Genomic DNA, 17,735 nt, shown 5'->3' with positions numbered 1-17,735 from the left:
GATCAAGTCAAGTGGTGCAAGTAGGGTTGGGCCCGAGGAGCCGGTGGGCAGAGCTGGCACCTGGGGCAGGACTCCGAGGCTGAGGTCGCGCCCATCACCCCCACCCCATTCAGCACACCCCACTTCCATCTGCCTCCACTGCACATCCACCCGACATCCCATCAGTCGCTGTGGCCGAGCGAGGCCGCCCCCATTCACCGGCACCCAGTTCCCCTCACTCGACCCCCTGGGCCCCCCGCGGGTCTGGGTCGGCTCCCTGTCCTCCTTCCTTCCCGGTGACAGCTCTTTCGTTTGCTCTCGATCCCAGCAGACATCTCAGCCAAGCCCTGGTGGTGAGTCTTCATGCAGCAGCCAACAGTCCCCCATCAGCAACTATTCCAACAGTGGGCTCGAGCTTCCTCTGACCGACGGAGGTGGCGTGGGAGACCTCGGGACCATCGACGAAACCCCAATCATGGACTCGACCATTTCCACCGCAACCACCGCCCTCGCCTTGCAAGCCAGGAGGAACCCGGCAGGGGCCAAATGGATGGAGCATGTGAAACTAGAAAGGCTCAAACAAGTGAATGGAATGCTTCCACGACTGAACCCCGTTCTTCCCCCCAAAGCCCCTGCAGTCTCTCCTCTCATAGGAAACGGTGAGTCCCGTGCCCACCTCCTGCCCGCTCCGGCCTCCCTGCCCTGCCTCATGCCCCCGAGCCGCTGAGACGGACCGGGCTTGCTGTGGGCCACTGTGTCCTCCGGTCCTAAAATGATGCTGTCACCGTACACGTCGGTGTTGCCTTTGTGGGGAGGCCGTTGTTTAGAAGCAGGTGTAAGGGGAGAGCCCTGGCACGGAGGGTGGGGTGCAGCATGCCAACGCCACGCGGAAGTCATGTTCCGAGGATGCACTTGTAACTGTGGGGCCGTGGTGCAGAAGTCCCCCTCCCCACGTGGACATTGGGGGTCGGCACTGCCGTTTGCTTTCCCATCTACACCCAGGAGGTCAGCAGCCACCTTGGTGATGTTTTCCCGGTTCAAGGAAGGCCAAGCAGCCTCTCGCATTGGCAGCCCCACATGGGGTTTCCTTCTGGGATCACCCTGAGTACCACCTGGAGCACATGGAACGGTGAAGCTCCCCACCCACCAACCCGGGCGTGCTCCACTCTCACAGGGCGTCGGAGGAAGGTCTCGGGGAGACAGGACACTCCTGGAATGCCTCTGGCCTTGTCCTTGCCTGTCCAGGAGCGCCGTGTCTGTCCCGGGCCTCCTCCCGACGCCCTGGCCCTGCGCCCGTGAAGGAGCTTTAGTGATGCAGGCTGCTCGGACGGTTTCGTTTAAGCCAGGGGGTCTGCAAACGTCCCCACCGCCTCGTAACTGAAGGTTCTAGGCGCGCAGCCGCATCCACTCTGTAACCATGACCCGGGGCCCTTGGGTGGCTGGGGCAGACGCCGCGTGGCCCAGGGGAGACCGGCCCTGGCTTCCCACAGGCCCTCGGCGCGGCCCCTTGTGCGTCCTCCCCAAACGATCGCCCGTCTCCCCCTTCTCTGCAGGCACTCAGCCCAGCACCAGCTGCAGTTTGGGCGGGCCCATGACCCTCCTCCCGAACAGGAGCGACCTCTCCGGGGTGGACATCACCATGCTGAACATGCTCAACCGGAGGGACAGCAGCGCCAGCACCATCAGCTCCGCCTACCTGAGCAGCCGCCGCTCCTCGGGCATCTCCCCCTGCTTTTCCAGCCGCCGGTCCAGCGAGGCGTCCCAGGCCGAGGGCCGGCCCCAGAACGTGAGCGTGGCCGACTCCTACGACCCCATCTCCACCGACGCGTCGCGCAGGTCCAGCGAGGCGAGCCAGGGCGACGGGCTGCCCAGCCTGCTCAGCCTCACGCCGGCGCAGCAGTACCGCCTGAAGGCCAAGTACGCGGCGGCCACGGGCGGGCCGCCCCCCACCCCGCTGCCCAACATGGAGAGGATGAGCCTCAAGACCAGGATGGCCCTGCTCGGGGACGCCCGGGAGCCCGCGGGGGCCCTGCCGCCCGTGCCCCCTCCGCGGCGGTGCAGCGACGGCGGCGCCCACGGCTACGGCCGCCGCCCCCTGCTGCCCCTGGACGCGCTGGGCAACGGCGTGCGCAGGGCCAGCGACCCGGTGCGGACGGCGTCCGACGGCCTCTCCCTGCCCCGCGTGCAGCGCTTCGGCAGCCTTCACAGCTTCAACCCGCCCGGGCCGCCTCCCACCCTGGAGAAGCGGCACCTGGTGCTCCAGAATTACACGCGGCCCGACGGCGGCCAGCCCCGCCACTTCCCGCCGTCCCCCTGTCCGCCGAGCATCACCGAGAACGTCACCCTGGAGGCCCTGACCATGGACGCCGACGTGAGCCTCACCGATGAGGACTTCCTGCCCGACGACGTGGTGCAGTATCTGAATTCCCAGAACCCGGCCGGGTTCGAGCAGCCCTTCCAGAGCGCCGTCTCCGAGGACAGCAAAGCGCCCCACGGGCCCGGCGACTTCGACGGCCCGGGGCTGCCGGACGGTCACGCGGGCCACCCAGGCCACCCGGGCCACCCGGGCCCCGCCGGCCAGCCGTACCGCCCGCTGGAGCAGCCGTGCCCCGAAGCCAGCAAAGCCGACCTGCCCATTCAGTGGAACGAAGTGAGCTCGGGCAGCGCCGACCTGTGCTCCTCCAAGCTCAAGTGTGGCCAGCGGCCGGCGGCGCAGCAGGCCCGGGCCTTCGGCTTCTACGGCAACGTGGGCGCCCCCCCGCAGCCCGCCTTGCGGAGCGGGCCCGGCCCCGCCGGCGCCTATGCCCCCCTGGCCGAGCCCGGCCCGGCCTACGGCGGCCCCGAGCCCTTGGCGGGCCACGGCGCTGGAGCGGGCAGCCCCGGAGACGCGTTCCACGAACAGCCCTGCAAGGCCCCGCAGTTCGGGAGCTGCCTGGGCAGGCAGCCGGGCGCCCCCGGCCCCCTCGACGGCGGCTGCGCTGCGGCGGCAAAGCTCAAGAGCAGCACGGCGCCGGGGCCCGGGGGCCAGCCCGACTTTGGCCTGCTGCCGGGGCCCGGCGAGTCAGCGGGCGGCGCCGGGAGCGGCCTGGCCACCCAAGACCTGGCAGGACAGGGGTACCTGGCCCATCCGCTGCTCCACGACGGCGTGCCCCACCAAGGGGCGGGCCGCGCAGGCCAGCAGATGCTAGGGCAGGTTAGCGCTACCTCACACGTCAACGTCTATCTGGGGCCCGAGGGCGGCCTGCCAGGGCCGCCGTGCGTCAGCGGCCAGCCCGCCGGCTTGGCGGCCACCCGGGGCTACCAGCCGTGTGCGGCCTACGGGGGCGGCAGGCGCCAGGCTGTGCCGAGGGGCAGCCTCGCTCTGCAGCAGGCACAGCTCAGTGACCCAAGTCCGACCTGCAGGGTGAACGGCATCAAGGTGGAGATGCAGGGGCAGCCCCATCAGCTCTGTTCGAACACGCAGAGTTACTCTGGTCAGTTCTATGACCAAACCGTTGGCTTCAGTCAGCAAGACATGAAAACTGGTTCATTCTCCATTTCAGAAGCCAGCTGCCTGCTACAGGGGGCCAGCGCCGAGAACTCTGAATTACTTTCCCCAGGTGCTAACCAGGTGACGAGCACGGTTGACAGCCTCGACAGCCATGACCTGGAAGGGGTGCAGATCGATTTTGACGCCATCATAGACGACGGGGACCACGCCAGCCTGATGTCAGGAGCCCTGAGTCCCAGTATCATCCAGAACCTCTCCCATAGCTCCTCCCGCCTCACGACACCCCGCGCGTCCCTCCCGCTGCCCACGCTGTCCGTGAGCACCACCAACATGGCCATCGGGGACATGAGCTCCCTGCTGACCTCCCTGGCGGAAGAAAGCAAATTCCTTGCAGTGATGCAGTAGACGTTAGGGGAAAGGCTGCCAACCAACGTGAAACTTTAGGGGTTTAAAAAAAGATTAAACGGACTCAGTTTTTTGCCGGTTTGTTTTTTGTTTTTCATTTTTGTTTTTTGGTTTTTTTTAGTTCTGTATGTATTTTAGCAATCTCATCTCACCTGACTGGGATGTGTTTCAAGTATCTTCCTTTTATGGAAAAGGACTTTGAACAACCCTAAAGTATTCTAGGGAGAAACTGTCTTCCATTTCAGTTTTGAATCAGTATTGTTACACTCGAACCATCCTCTTTTTTTTTTTTTTTTTGTAACTGTAAGCCCACTCCCCACCCCCTTTTTAGTAAACCAGTGTAAATGTGTGATGTGCATGTTCTTCTTTTCGAAGAGAGGTCAAACGACAGGATTTGACATGTTTCTCTGTTACTCCAAGGAAACAGGAGTTGGTGTGCTTTTGACCAAGGGGTTGCGCTTCCAGCTTTTTAAATTTCCCTTTACGTGTTTCTTTTTGTTCTTTGTTTTCTTCGGTGTTTGTGTTTGTTTTTGTTTTTGTTTTAATTCCCACATTGGGCACAAGAATCAGAATATGGATAGTGAGTTTAAGAATCCTTCGTGGGTGTGCTGTAGCAGACATAACCGATTGTTGACGCACTCCCCACCCCAGTTCAGGTTAGGGCATGCTTTCGATGGTGGCACGCAAGCAGGAATTTGGGGCTCTGGCGGATGAACACTAGTTTGCTCACGGTTGGGGTTTAGAATTCCTCCTGTCCGTCGGTGCACTCGGGGCAGGTCCGTCTATGTGTTCATTTCTCAGTTATCCACCTTGCTTCTCCTCCCCGTGTCTCCACGACCGTTCAGTGTCGCTCTGTGCTCCGGGGGCAGAGAGGGGCAGGGTGGTGGGTCTGCTACTTCCATCTGTTCCGGCAAGACAAGAAGTTAGGTAGATTGTAGAGTGAAGCTACTGCGTAGAAATAGTTTGGGGAACATTTGTGGGTTTGCTGTAGGTGTTGATTATAGTTCCATCTCTTTACCCATTATCCTAGATAACTGAGAATTGATTATATATAGTTCTAAGTATAGAGGTATCTAAACAACCCCACAGCCGACTATTTCATTAACATATATTAATTCCACTATAGTGAAGGAGCATTTCTATTCTAAGTGCCCTATTTTGAGGGATTTATAAAACTTCGTTGTAAAAGAAAAAGCTCACATACAATGACGTTTGGAATAAATCGCTTTAACCGTTGTTAGTATTTGAGAGCGCTAGGAGGATGGTGAGTAGCTGTGTGGATGCGTGCTCTTACACCCCGTCTATGAAACGATGCATCCATTTAAGAGGTTAAATGTTCTATGCAGTTGGTCCTTAATGTGGACTTCATGTATCCTTCTGTTTTGGATTAAAACATTTAAAGACTAAAAAGTGCAGCTACTTGCCATGTGCAGCCGATACACATAAAAGACATACTATGTGTGTACAGAGTACATGGATTATCCAGCATTTTACATTTAAAAATATGTAAACTATTAAAAATAAAATATTAACACCTCAGACTACCTGCTCTTTTGTGTCCCATTTACCCCAGAAGTGGGATTTAATCCAAAGTGATTGATGAGTCAGTCGTGTGGCTTTTTCCCTTTCTTCCTGTCATTTAAATTAGTAATAGACGAAGTCAAGTAAAGTAAAGCATTAGATGATAGGAAATAAGGTTAGGACCAGCCCATTTTTCTCACACTCATGATCTCTCATTTGGACCAAGAATCTAAGCATGGAGGTAAATTTAAATTTGCCCTTTGGGACTTTGTGGCTAAGAAGGTTGGGTTTGCTTTCAGGTGTCCCCGAAATCGTTGGAGGGGCGCTGAGGCTGCTGCCTCCACCCCTCCCCTCCCCCCACATCCAGCACCTGCCTTGACGTCCAAGGATGCATCTGCTTGGGAACAGAGCCCAAAAGCAAGAGACGGCTCCCGATCGGAGCTGGGTGGAGTTGAGTCTACTTCCAACAGAACAGAGCCAGGCTTTTTGTGAGTTCCTCAAACGGGTAGTGACCCGGTCACAAAATCAGCGGTCCATTCCCTGAAGCTCCTTTTTCTGCAAACGTCAGAATCTCTACGCCCGGATGTCATCTTCCATGCTGTTGTGGTTTGGCCTGACCCTGTCCTCCCCCGTTTCAAAGCTTGGGACCTGGGCCTTCTCCAGCCTCCTGGGTGAGGACAGCGGCCCTCCTCCCTCAGAGTCCGTCCCGGGTAAAAGTCCCGGACGTGACCTGCATTTCTCCGTTGCCATGAGTTCCTGCCTCGTCTGCCCTTCATGGAAGGACAGCCGGCAGCTGGGTGAGGACTCTTGTCATCCCATGCCTCTGCTTTGCCCTGTGGTTCCAGATGATTCTCTTGTGTTGCTCCCTTTCTTCACCGTTTCGTGCTTCGTTTCCTTCCTCTCACCTTTAGATTTGCAGAGAGACTCCTACTTCAGCACAGTCTTTGTGTCTCTCTATGGAAATCTCAGAAAGATGGAGAAGGGGGAGAGGGAGAACGGAAGTATACTTTTCCAGGAGTGCCAGGCGGTGTCCCGACAGTTAGTGGAAGGAGGGTCTGCTGGGCCACTTAGAAGCCCTCCGTCTGCTTGCACACGTGCCATTCTCCTCTGGCAGGACTGCCCCACAGCTGCCAGCCTTCTCTCCCCCGTGTCAGGGAGACAGCAGCAACTCACTAGTGTCACATCCTACCTTTCAGTGCAGGCTCGTACATGGTACTCCTCTTGAACATCCATGTTAACCATGTTTTTATTTGTTAAGCCATTCACTTTGTCTTCCTTTCTAAAGAGCTGATGAGACTGCCCCGGCTCCTCCTACGTTGGCTCGTCCTCTTGAGCCACAGAGTTGTGATTCTTGCGATGTATGTGCCTTATTTTATGTTAATCTTGTTGATGCGAGGGACCAGTCGGTGATGCCCGGTCGGAGCTCGAGGCGGCATGCTCCCCGGCCGGCCAAGCGCACACGATTGTAGCAGAGTCTGAGCTGTCTTGTAACCTGGTTTCCCGTGTTGTTTTGAACTGATGGAGGATGTTCTCTCTGACGAGTTAATGTTGTGTATCCTGCCAACGTGTAAAATAAAATGCAAGTTCATTTTTTTCACCTTTTTTAGATTTTTAAAAAATAAAATGTGTAATCCTTTTTTAAAAGAAACACATGTAAATACATTTAAGTATTGTAGGCATAGTGTTCAGATGTGGCCGGCCCTGGGCCTTCTCGGATCAGCCTGCAGCCGTGCGACGCCCCCCTGCCCACCTCACGCCCAGGGCCGCAGTCCTGCCACACGAGGACTCTACTTTTGCTTTTCAGAACCACCTAGTCCTTTTGTAACAAAAAGAACGATGTTTCTTACAATGTCAATAAAAAAACGCTTTGTACTGAAATGGTTATGGGGTTGTTTATTTGATCCGTAGCTGAACGGAACCATGCTTCCTCAGGAAAAATCCAGAGCTTGCATTTGGACTCAGACACCCCGCCCCTGCCCCCCTACAAACTGAGTGCACTTCCGCCCTGAGACTCAGATTCCTCATCCCCACGACTGAGCATCTAAGACGCTGGTGTCCTCCGCTAGTGGTGACGTCAGGGCATGTCCCTGGGAGACACACCAGTTGTAACCATCATTGTTTTTCTTAATTTTATCACATTGCCAAACTCCAGGGAGGGAGTACGAAAGTGGTTCAATGTCCAACGACTGGGTTTGTTTCTCTTCTATAAATCCTCTTCTCTTTCCAAAGGATGTAGGACATAATACAGGTTAGAAAACTTGACATGGTGGAGACCTACTTTAATTAGTGGCTTTTAATAACTCACTTCAGACAGAAATGTAAGTTATGTCTCTAATCTGTCTTTTCTTCTATATTGTTTTCAATACCTTCTCCAGAGCACCATCAAAGCCTCCACAGGATCCTCTTCCTCTTTCTGAGTAGCAGCCAGCTTCGGGCCCTGGTGTTAGCACCCCAGGCTTCCCTGGAGCACAGGCTTGCAGGTACACCAGCAAGTCCCTCGGAGGGCGGGGACTCCCCTCCTGTGGGTGATGAGTGCGTCCTCCCTGCAGGGATCCTGCAGCACAGGGATGCTTCATGCTTTCCTAACTCACCAGGGAGGACTCGCCCTCATAAATCCAATGGGCTCCTTTGCTTTCATAACTAGAGCCCTCACCTAAGGCGTCCGAATGAATTCAGAAAGAAGAAGGGGAAAAATGAATTTATTCTCTATCTTGGGTATAAGTTGTCAGCTTAAGAAGATGTACTCAGCGTGCTAAGTCAGAGTCCAACGAGGAAAATGAGCTTATGGAAAGGACAGGAGGAAAGGGGCCGCGGGGAAGGGTGCGCAGGACACGGACATGGGTCATGGGAGTGGACGGACAGGTGCAGCTCGCAGCTTCATTTAAAACACGTCCCGAGGAGCAGACCCAGAGCTGGAGGCAAACGGGACATGCGGCCCCCTCGGCATTTCACAAAGGCTTAAGTAGTTTGGAGAACTCAAAGATGTTCTCTAGTCCCGAAAGGAGACCTTCGAAGGAGAATGCTAGGATGGGTGGAAAACGAATCTGCTGCCAAAAAACCTGAGTCCTTGTCTCCTCCACAGTTCTTTGCTTGGCCATTTTCCCCCTTTAGTTTTACTTCTAACACATTTACTATTCCAGACAATCTGGGCTCATCTTTCTGGTAATACTAGGTTTTATTGTCTTGTTTTGTGTTTTCTTTTTTTCTTAAATCTCATTCTGCCAATGTAGACCTAGATTACTCTTCCTCTACCTAGTTATTCAACTCTTTGTATTTGTTTAGAAATAGTCATTGAGGGGTGCCTGGGTGGCTCAGCGGTTGGGCGTCTACCTTCAGCCCAGGGTGAGATCCCAGGGTTCTGGGATTGACTCCCACATCGGACTCCCCGCAGGGAGCCTGCTTCTCCCTCTGCCTGTGTCTCTGCCTCTCTGTGTGTCTCTCATGAATAAATAAATAAAATCTTAAAAAAAAAATCCAGGTAGGTCAAGTAAAACACCCCCCTCCCCAGGTGCCCAGAGCCTGGGAGCAGAAAGCAGGTGGCAGCAGCTGAGGATCAAACAGCGGTGTTACAAAGGGGGGCTCGTGGCCTCTTCTGAGTGGCACCACATTTCATCACATCCATGATGCCAGCGACGGGGGACACGTCCCTCTGTGTGACCACCAGGAGAGAGAAGGCGCTGCAGTTAAGCTGTGACCTGATGCTTCCCCTCCTCCTGGCGGCTCCTTCACTTACTGGTGTTACTGACTGCAGACAGACAGGGGGAGGGAGATGGGGGGAAGGAGGGGGACTGAGCAGGAGAGAGGGAGGGAGACGGGGTGGAGGGGAGGGAAATGTGGGGGGAGATGGGGGCAGATGGGGAGGTGGGGGAAGGAGATGGGAGGGAGATGGGGTGGGGGGGAGGGAGGGAGATGAGGGGAGAGATGGGGCCAGAGGGAAGGAGGGAGACGGGGGAGGGAAAGAGGGAAGAACAATCACAAGAAAAGTCCTCCTTCCCACTTCCTTTCCTCCCCCCTGTCTCCCTCCTTCTTTCCCCCCTCCCCCTCCCTCCCCTTCCCTCCCCCTCCCCCCCTCCCTCCCCTCCATCATACAGGATGCCTGTGTTCATCCCCCAGTAGGAAAGCGGCCGCGAGGGGAGGCGGTTGCTGCCACAGGAACATGCAGTATAACATAGAGTATAACACCCAGGGCTCATCCCCCCAAGTGCCCCCTCAGTGCTGTCACCCAGTGCAGGCTCCCCACGGTCACCTGGTCACCTGGGCTTGCGGCCTGCCCCAGCCTTGCAGGCCACGGTTCACACCACCCAGGGGCTTCTGGTGCTCCCTGTGCTTCAGCCTTCCCAGGCCTTGGCAGCGAGAGGTGAGGGGGCAGCAGAAGCCCTGCAGGGCAGGCCAGCCCCCACCGCCACCCCTCACCCACCCCCGGGGGCTTCCGGAGGGACAGGGCCTGCTGCCCACGTGGTTCAGCAAGTCCAGGCTCAGGGTAGCGGGGGCGGGGGGCAGCACTGGACTGGCTTTGCTCTTCCCGCACCGCTCACATCTAATCGGGATGCTGGCTCAAGCTCCATCTAGAAGATTCCCTGGTCACTCCAGGTAGAGGCAGCTAGAACACTATCCTGTCCCTGCTCTTGAAAAAAAATCTAGCCTTGACAAGTGTGGCTCTGATCCCCACGGCAAAAGGGATATTGCAGGGGTCACCTCCCTCCTCGCTCTCCCACCCGAACCTTTGAAATAAAACCTCAGATCTGCACTTGGTGGGACTTAGAACCCAGTGCAGCCCCCCTGCTGCCCGGCTGTTGCCCTGACTGAGCAGCTGGCGAGCTCACACTAGCCAGGGCCGGGCGGCTCCAGGGGCTGAAGGAAGAGAACCCAGGGGTCCGCTCTGCTCCTTTGCTCAGCCTACCTGCTGGTCCTCCCCTCCTGCAAGGGCCTCAGGGGGAGGGGGAGAGAAAGCCCCCCCCCCCACCTCCGGGTGAGCCGCCAGCAGCCTGGCGCGTCCTGAATCCTGCAGGGCCCCTGATCGGCCGCCAAGCCTCCTTTTGCTCAGAAGTTCTAGGGCCCCACGTGATCCCTGCGCAGAAGTTGGGCTGCAGATCCCCCCCAGCCCGTGGGGCTTGGAAGGGCCAAATGCACTGCGGAGGTGTGATTCACTGTGCTCCCAGAGGAAAGGGAGGCAGCCAGCTGGCAGAGGATTACTGAACAGCCAGGCCAAGGAATTCCATTGCTGTTTGGATGGAGACAAGCAGAGAGCTTCCTCCTCCTCCCTCCTCCCCCCTCCTCCTCCCTTGCTGAGGCGCAGAGGTGGAAGCAAGCCTGGAGGGGGGGAATGGGGGGGGCAGATGGGAAGGAACCAAGAGGCTTCTTCCCTGGCTGACAGGATAAGGGTCTGCAGCCATGTCCCCAGCGAGTCAAGGCAAGAAATACCCACATTTTCATTTTTCATTTGAGGGTGATTCTGACACCCCCAAATGTTTACCCAAAAATGTTTACCCAAAACATGCCTAGACACATGGCCCAGAGACTATTTTTTTTAAGATTTTTTTTATTCATGAGAGACACACAGAGAGAGGCAGAGACACAGGCAGAGGGATGTGGGACTCGATCCCAGGACCCCAGGGATCACGACCTGAGCAGAAGGTAGATGCTCAACCACTGAGCCACCCAGGGCCCTTCCCAGATGCGATTTTTAAAAAGCAAAGAACTTGGTAGACAAGAAAAATCACATTGGCTAACAGATGAATGGAAAAGTCCAGCGTCACAGCTCAAGGATCATCCACCGTCTCTTGAACAAGAGACCACTTGCCCCTGGACCCATCTCAGGCTCCCTGGCCGGCTGTCCATTCCGGATCCATCGCACCGCCAGTGTCGACCCTGCTGTTCTTAAGAAACTGGCTTCTCCATGAACCCAGGCCTCTGGATGCCTCCCATTGGACCTGCATCCTTCCAAAGATGAGGTCATGAAACATCATGATAAATATTTCCCCTGAAGTTCATGCGAAGAACATGGAGTTCCGTGTTCCCGGGGAGGCTTCCTCCCCTTCCCCCTTGAGCTTGGCTAAAGGTGTCACTTGAGTCCAGGGGACAGGGAGCCCGTGATCCTCTGTCACCCAGCTCTGCCCCATGGAGAGTGCTACCGAGCATCACTGTCTCTTGCCTCTCCGAGGGGTTGGGAGGACAGAACAGGGCTCCGTTGACCTCCAAGACAGTGGGTTGCCTTCCGCCGGCGAGTCTTCCCTTGCCCTGTGGTTGTAGACGAGTTAATAGGGCTTCCCACCCCACAGCTTCCAGCATGGCGGCCATCCAGCAAGCTTGAAATGGGTTCTGAGGCGGCTGTAACTCAACTGGATGTAACAGCCAAGAGGAAGGTTTATGAAAATAAGCTGATTTTAATCCATCCTTGCTGGCCCTGGGCACTCGAATTCTGGCTTCATTCAGACCTAGGGTTTCCCCTTGAGAGGAGCGTAAGGTGGGTGAAGGGAAGGGATGTCCCCCACCATCCCCAGCTGGTGTCCTGGGACTCGGCGCAGGCCTCTCCGCCTGGACGGAGGGCAGGTCCCGTGAGGTAAGAGCTCTGTCTTCTACAAGACTGCTTCCGCTCCAGAAGCCAGCCACAATTTGGGGGTTCCCCAGGCCTCCTTGGCTCTGATCAACTGACTATGAATTCAGGGGTTCCCGTAACCCCTCAGGTCAATACTTTTCTAGAATGACTCCCAAATATTTCTGTTAGTTTTATTGTGAAGGGAGCAACTCAACAGCCAGCCGAGCGAATGCATGAATAGGGGGCAAGGTCTGGGAGGATCTTGAACTCAGAGCTTCTCTGCCTGGTGCTGTCAGGGAGGGCCTGTCACCCTCAGGGCACGTCAGTGCCTTCACCTACCAGGAGTCTCACTGAGTCTTGGTGCCCAGAGGTCTTATCAGTGTCTCCCTAGGAGGGCGTAATGGATAACATCACTGCCCTGTGATTGAACACAATCCCCGCCCCCAGGTCAGGCTGGCTCCAGACTGTAAACTTCTAATCACATGGTTCATTGCCTGGGGACCAACCCTCATCTGGAAGCTATCTCCAGGGACCCACCTTGGGTCACCTCCTCAACATAAACCCAGGCCTGACCAGAGAACCTCATGAATGACAAAGGCTCTGCTATCACTGGGCCAATGCCGAGGGGTTTGAAATCTCCCAAAATTCTTTATTATACAACAGGGGGGCTTCTCCTTGGAAACATCCAGAACTGAGAAAGAATAGGTGAGAATAAGATGTGCCTGGCCCCGAGGTCCCTGCTCACCAGAGAGCAGCTGGCCCCCGGCTGCATCAGGGCAGAGGGCCGGCACCTTCTCTGCCAGCTGGATGTGCAGCTTGCTTACACCTCTGAGCCTCGGCGTTGCCATCTGCAAGAGGGGCTCAGTTACAGGGTCTCCCCCCGAGTCGCGGGGTAGGCTTGAGGCTGTGGACAGAAGATGCACAGCGCATGCAGCACCCAGCAGATGCGCTATCAAAGCGTTTATATCGCTGCTGTTCCTTCTTTCCCCTTACCTAGGCAGTGATTCCACGCACAGGTGCAGGAAGGGACACCCCCCTATGCGGGGAGACAGGGCTGCTGGGAGCCAGAGGCCCTTACAAAGGGACACGTTCAGGCCCTCCCCCGCCAGGCAGTGCACCTGCTTGTCAGTTCTTGACTCAGTGCCCAGAGACTTACACACCAGGGTCAGCGTTCTCAGAGGTCCCATGGGTGCAGAGCTAATGAAAGGGACTCTAGAAATCGAAAGAAACAAATACTGATGCCAGTGTGTCCAAGGTATAATAGGTTCCCGAGAAACAGTGATGTTAGAATTTAGATTTTTTTTTTAAGATTTTATTTATTTATTCATGAGAGACATAGAGAGAGGGGCAGAGACATGGACAGAGGGAAAAGCAGGCTCCATGCCGGGAGCCCGACGTGGGACTCGATTCCGGGACCCTGGGATCACGTCCTGAGCCAAAGGCAGATGCTCATGCACTGAGCCACCCAGGCGTCACTAGAATTTAGACTTCTTAATTCTGAAAGAGCAAAAGAGTACAGTGATTTTTTAAAAAAGACATTTTATAATCATGTATACATCTGCACAGACGTATCACACAATCCAGATGTGGGCTGCTACCCTTTCAGCCTTGGTTCCCACCGCGGCTCCCCACCACTACTCGCCACCTCAGCTCCCCACCACTGCTCCCCACCACGACTCCCCACCGCGGCTCTTCCAAGGGATCCACACCTTTCCCCGAAACCACACAGACCACTTGTTCTAACCTCACTTCGATTATTTCACTGCAGCAACTTTGAAAACTGATGGTCATTTCTTAAGTTATTTTATTGCATGTTTTGTTCTTTGGGTGCTTCAGGTATTTAGATTTTGAGTTAAATGATCATCAGTAGAACTCTAGGATATGACTCCGCGGTAAGCCTGGTGACTAGGAACGTAGTTCTATGCAAAGACAGCCACTCTTGATATTCTGATGTGCTTACTCTCAGGTGTTTTTTGGGGGAGAGATGGTTTTTTTTTCAAATAACGCTTATTTTCTTATTCTAAAATGAATGCATACTCCTGGTGGAGAACAGAAAAAAAAGCATCAGAATCAAAAGAAGGCCACCTGTCATTCAAGCCCCCAGAAATAACTGCTGCTAACATTTTGGGCTGTAGCTCTGGGTCTTCCTTTCACACATCACATTTAATGGTGAGCATTTTCCCATGTCCTTCAAAGTTCGTTCTTTCTTTCTTTCTTTCTTTCTTTCTTTCTTTTTCTTCTTTCTTTCCTTTTAACGTAGGCTCCACACCCAGCATGGAGACCAAGGCACGGCTTGAACTCGCAACCTTGAGACCAAGGCCTGAGCTGAGATCAAGGGTCAGGCACTCAGCTGACTGAGCCACCCAGATGCCCCCCTCCAACCAAGCAAGCGGACCAGAGGCTGTCAGGAGGAGATGGAAAGACCAGGGATCAGGAGATGGGACCACTGCTTCCTCCACGGCCAGATCTTCCGCCTCGTGGCTGCAGCCCGGCCAGGGTCTCTTTCCCTGAGCTTCTGTGTCTGGAACATTGTGATGACTTTGACACACAGGGCAAGATACAGAAGAAGCAACTGGGTGATGAGGGACTTAAGGAAGGAATGAAGCCCAAGCATGGGAGGTGGAGACAAAGGAGCAGGGGCCCAAGGACCCATCACACTCTCCGGCCTGCTGCAGCCACAGAGGCCCCAGGATCCCAGGAGGTGGACAGGGACAGTTGAGATGACACAGGAGCATGCACCAGAGGCCTGTGAAGATGCGATGGGCCATCCAGGTCTTTACACGCAGCCCAGATCCCAGAGCAGGCAAGGGCTGGAGAAGGCCGCCCAGGGGCCCTGAGCACCCGCTGCCCCACCTCCGTCACGTAGGAGGCCTCGCGGCCGTGTGCAGGGGTAGGGGCTGCGCAGTGCTAGCTGCCTGAAGGATCGGCGGGAACGGCTGGCTGTCGGGTGGCTGGGGGTGCCCCAATTCCCCCGGGCGGTGGGGCTCCCAGGAATTGGTGCTTTCTTGCCTGTTCCAAGAGGAGCCCAGCTGCTGACCAGTGGGAGGCCCGGGGCGCTTCTCTCTGTGGCCAAGGTCTCGCCGCTGCTCCCAGCACCTCTGTTCTTCGCGAGGTGGGTTGCTCTGCCTCTCGACCTGGGATGTAGGGTGTTGAGGGACTGCCGCCAAGGCCGCCCATATCCATAGATCCTGGGCCCGCTGGGTCCTGCAACCTCGGCCAGGACTTTGCAGGCGTCCAGGGACGATCTGCGGGCTGCTGGGCCCGGGGCTCCGGGAGGAGCAAGCATCCTGTCTCAGGGAGCCTGGCACCGACGGCTCGGGTCACCGTGAGCGCCCTCCGTCCTCCTGTCCAACCTTCCCTTCATGATCTCTCCCAGCACACTGGCTCCGTAGCTGTGGTAGCCAGTGGGGCCCCCATTCCCCGGGCTCCCGGGTGAGGGTGGCTGTCACCTGGAGACACTGATCATTGTCTCCGTCGGGGCTGCAGATCGTGGGGCGGGCACGGGAATGGCTCAGCCAGGTGAGATGCTGTGCTCGCCTGGGTGTCGGGGTGAGTCGTGAAGTGCTCCAGCACCCTCCCGGGGGCCCTGGCAGTGGGGTGGCTCCCTGGGGACAGGGACACTGGCTCCAGGCTACGGGCTAGGAGCTGCAGGGAAATGGGGTCCCTCTGCACGAGGGCGTGCTCCAGAAAGGAGAGGAAACACCTCGGACCCCACCTGCCTGCTCCCATCTGGTCCCAATGGGGACACCAAGGCCGTGGATCACGCTTCATGGGGGGTGGGGGGGGTCACGACCACCCCGTCTGACACGTACGTCCTAGTTTATTTCCATCCTTGGTTCATACCCTCATGTCCCCGATCACATGGGCCTGAGGTGCAGAGATTGTCTAGGATGCTCACCAAACCACTGGGGTCCAGCAGCATTTCTCGGTGCCTTCGGGGTGCCCGGAGCTGAGTGCGTCTCCAACCCCGGGGACCCAGCGAAGGAGGGTAATTGCTCTGACCCTCACCGACTCGGCTACACCGTCCCCCCTCCGTTGTATTTTGTGTCTGTGCTCACAAGAAGCCCGTCATTTGCGCCACCGTCCATCAAACAGAGCAACAGAGACAAGTCACCTGCTGGCCACCTCTCAGCGGTGCTCGAACAGCAGGTGCCACAACCCGGATTCAACCCTCCTGTCCACGCCTCCTGTTCAGGGAATCCCGACATGGCCACGGGAGGGGGGGTCCCTGAGGAGCACGGGGAGGTCACCTCTGCTGAGCTGGGTCGGGGAGGGCCTTCATCCACCCAGAGGTGGGCCTCCTCCCGCTTATGTTAGCTGCATGACCCGGGGCAAGGCGACAGGCCGTGCCTCAGTGGCCCCATCTGTAAAACAAGACAAGAGACAGGTTAGCGAGTGGGTGAGAGAGACCCTCAGACCGTGATGGGGGGTCGCAGGCAAGCCGCTCAGGCCTGCGGTGCAGGTTCCAGGGAGGGGGTCCGGGGAGATGAGTGAGATGTTGGGACCCGGCAGTGTCCTTTCAGGGAATGACATGTGGGGGGAGGGGCGGGAGGACACAGGGCTGGCTGCAGGCAGAGGTGGGCTTCACAGGAGAAGACGCAGACCAAGGGGTACCAGGCCCTGACACCCCATGAGTGAATCTCGGCTCAGCCTGGAGGCCCGGCACCTGGGGGGGGTGGCCCCAGGAGCTGGTGGGGCCTGGCCAGGGAGCTGGGGGGGGGGGCAGGGAGCTGGGGGGTCCTGGCCAGGGAGCTGGGGGGCTGGCTGGGGGGCTGCAGGGGGCGGCCGGAGGGCTGCAGGAGGAGGCCAGGGGGTTGGGGGGGCCAGCTGGGAGGCCGAGGAGGGACCCTGGGAGCTGGGGGGCCAGGCCAGGGAGCTGGGGGGTGGTCGCCAGGAAGCTGGGGGTGCAGCCAGGGAGCTGGGTGGGGCCAGCCAGGGAGCTGGGGGAGGGGCGGCTGGGAGACTGCAGGGGGTAGCCGGGAGGCTGAGGGGGGGCAGCCAGGGGACTGGCGGGGGCGGTTGGCTGGGGAGTTGGGGGGGCTGTGGCCAGGGAGCTGAGGGGGGGCCCTGGGAGCTGGGGGAGGTGCAGCCAGGGAGCTGGTGGAGGCCCCGGGAGCTGGCAGGGGGTCTGCCACGGAGCTGAGGAGGGTCCCCAGGAGCTGGGAGGGGCCTTGGGAGCTGGGGGGCAGCCAGGGAGCTGGGGGTGGCTGGCCAGGGAGCTGGGGGGGGCCCCAGGAGCTGGCGGGGTGCACGTGCAGAGCATCTTGGAGCATCTTGGAGGAGCGCCGGGCAGGAGCAGGTGGCGATGCCCTTGAGCCGGGAAGCCCCACAGGCCGCGACAGGAGCCCGGGCTTTGGGAGTTCAGGGTCCAGGCAGGTCTGTTGCACAACGTGGGCGAGAAGACAAATCTCCGAGGCTCTGTAGCTGGGAGTCTTCGTGTGTGTGTGTGTGGGGGGGGGGGAGGCGAGGTGTTTGCAGGACCCTGGGCGAGCAGACAGGCTGTCAGGGTGCGGCCGCTGGCCTCGCCGCCCCTCCGCACTCCCGGGGCTCACACGCCCAGGGGACCCGCGGCCTCTACCTACTTATCGGTCCGTGTGTTTGTTGATCATTTACATTCATTAGCCGACGACGTCCAGCATCCTTAGTGTCAGCGGTGGCTGCGTGTGACACGGGCTCATCCCGCCGCAGCCTCCTTGGCGCCCGTGGCCTGCCAGCCCACGCCGCCCCAGCAGGGTGTCCCGGAGCAGGGTTTCGCCGTGGGTCCCCTCTGACCACATCCCATTCACCTGCCCCTCCTTCCCCCAC

The 17,735-nt window shown here is 57.6% G+C and overlaps 1 protein-coding gene across 3 annotated transcripts in view; it reads left to right on the top strand.

The window, feature by feature from the left end:
* GLI3 (GLI family zinc finger 3) overlaps positions 1–7,273 on the top strand; it is a 269,723-nt gene extending 262,450 nt beyond the window's left edge. For 2 of the 3 annotated variants that reach the window (XM_072791650.1, XM_072791652.1), the window contains 2 exons: positions 308–638; positions 1,533–7,273. In XM_072791650.1, the coding sequence (XP_072647751.1) occupies positions 308–638; positions 1,533–3,874 (2,673 nt within the window). In that variant the 3' untranslated portion in view covers positions 3,875–7,273. The remainder of the gene's footprint in view (positions 1–307; positions 639–1,532) is intronic. The other variant, XM_072791651.1, reaches the window with a different exon arrangement.
* The last annotated feature ends 10,462 nt before the right edge of the window (positions 7,274–17,735 follow it).

Source organism: Canis lupus, chromosome 21 (assembly GCF_048164855.1).
Source record: "Canis lupus baileyi chromosome 21, mCanLup2.hap1, whole genome shotgun sequence".
In the NCBI taxonomy this organism is placed as follows: domain Eukaryota; kingdom Metazoa; phylum Chordata; class Mammalia; order Carnivora; family Canidae; genus Canis; species Canis lupus.
The sequence above is the reverse complement of the archived record's forward strand: the minus strand, read 5'-3'. Positions and strand labels throughout refer to the sequence as shown.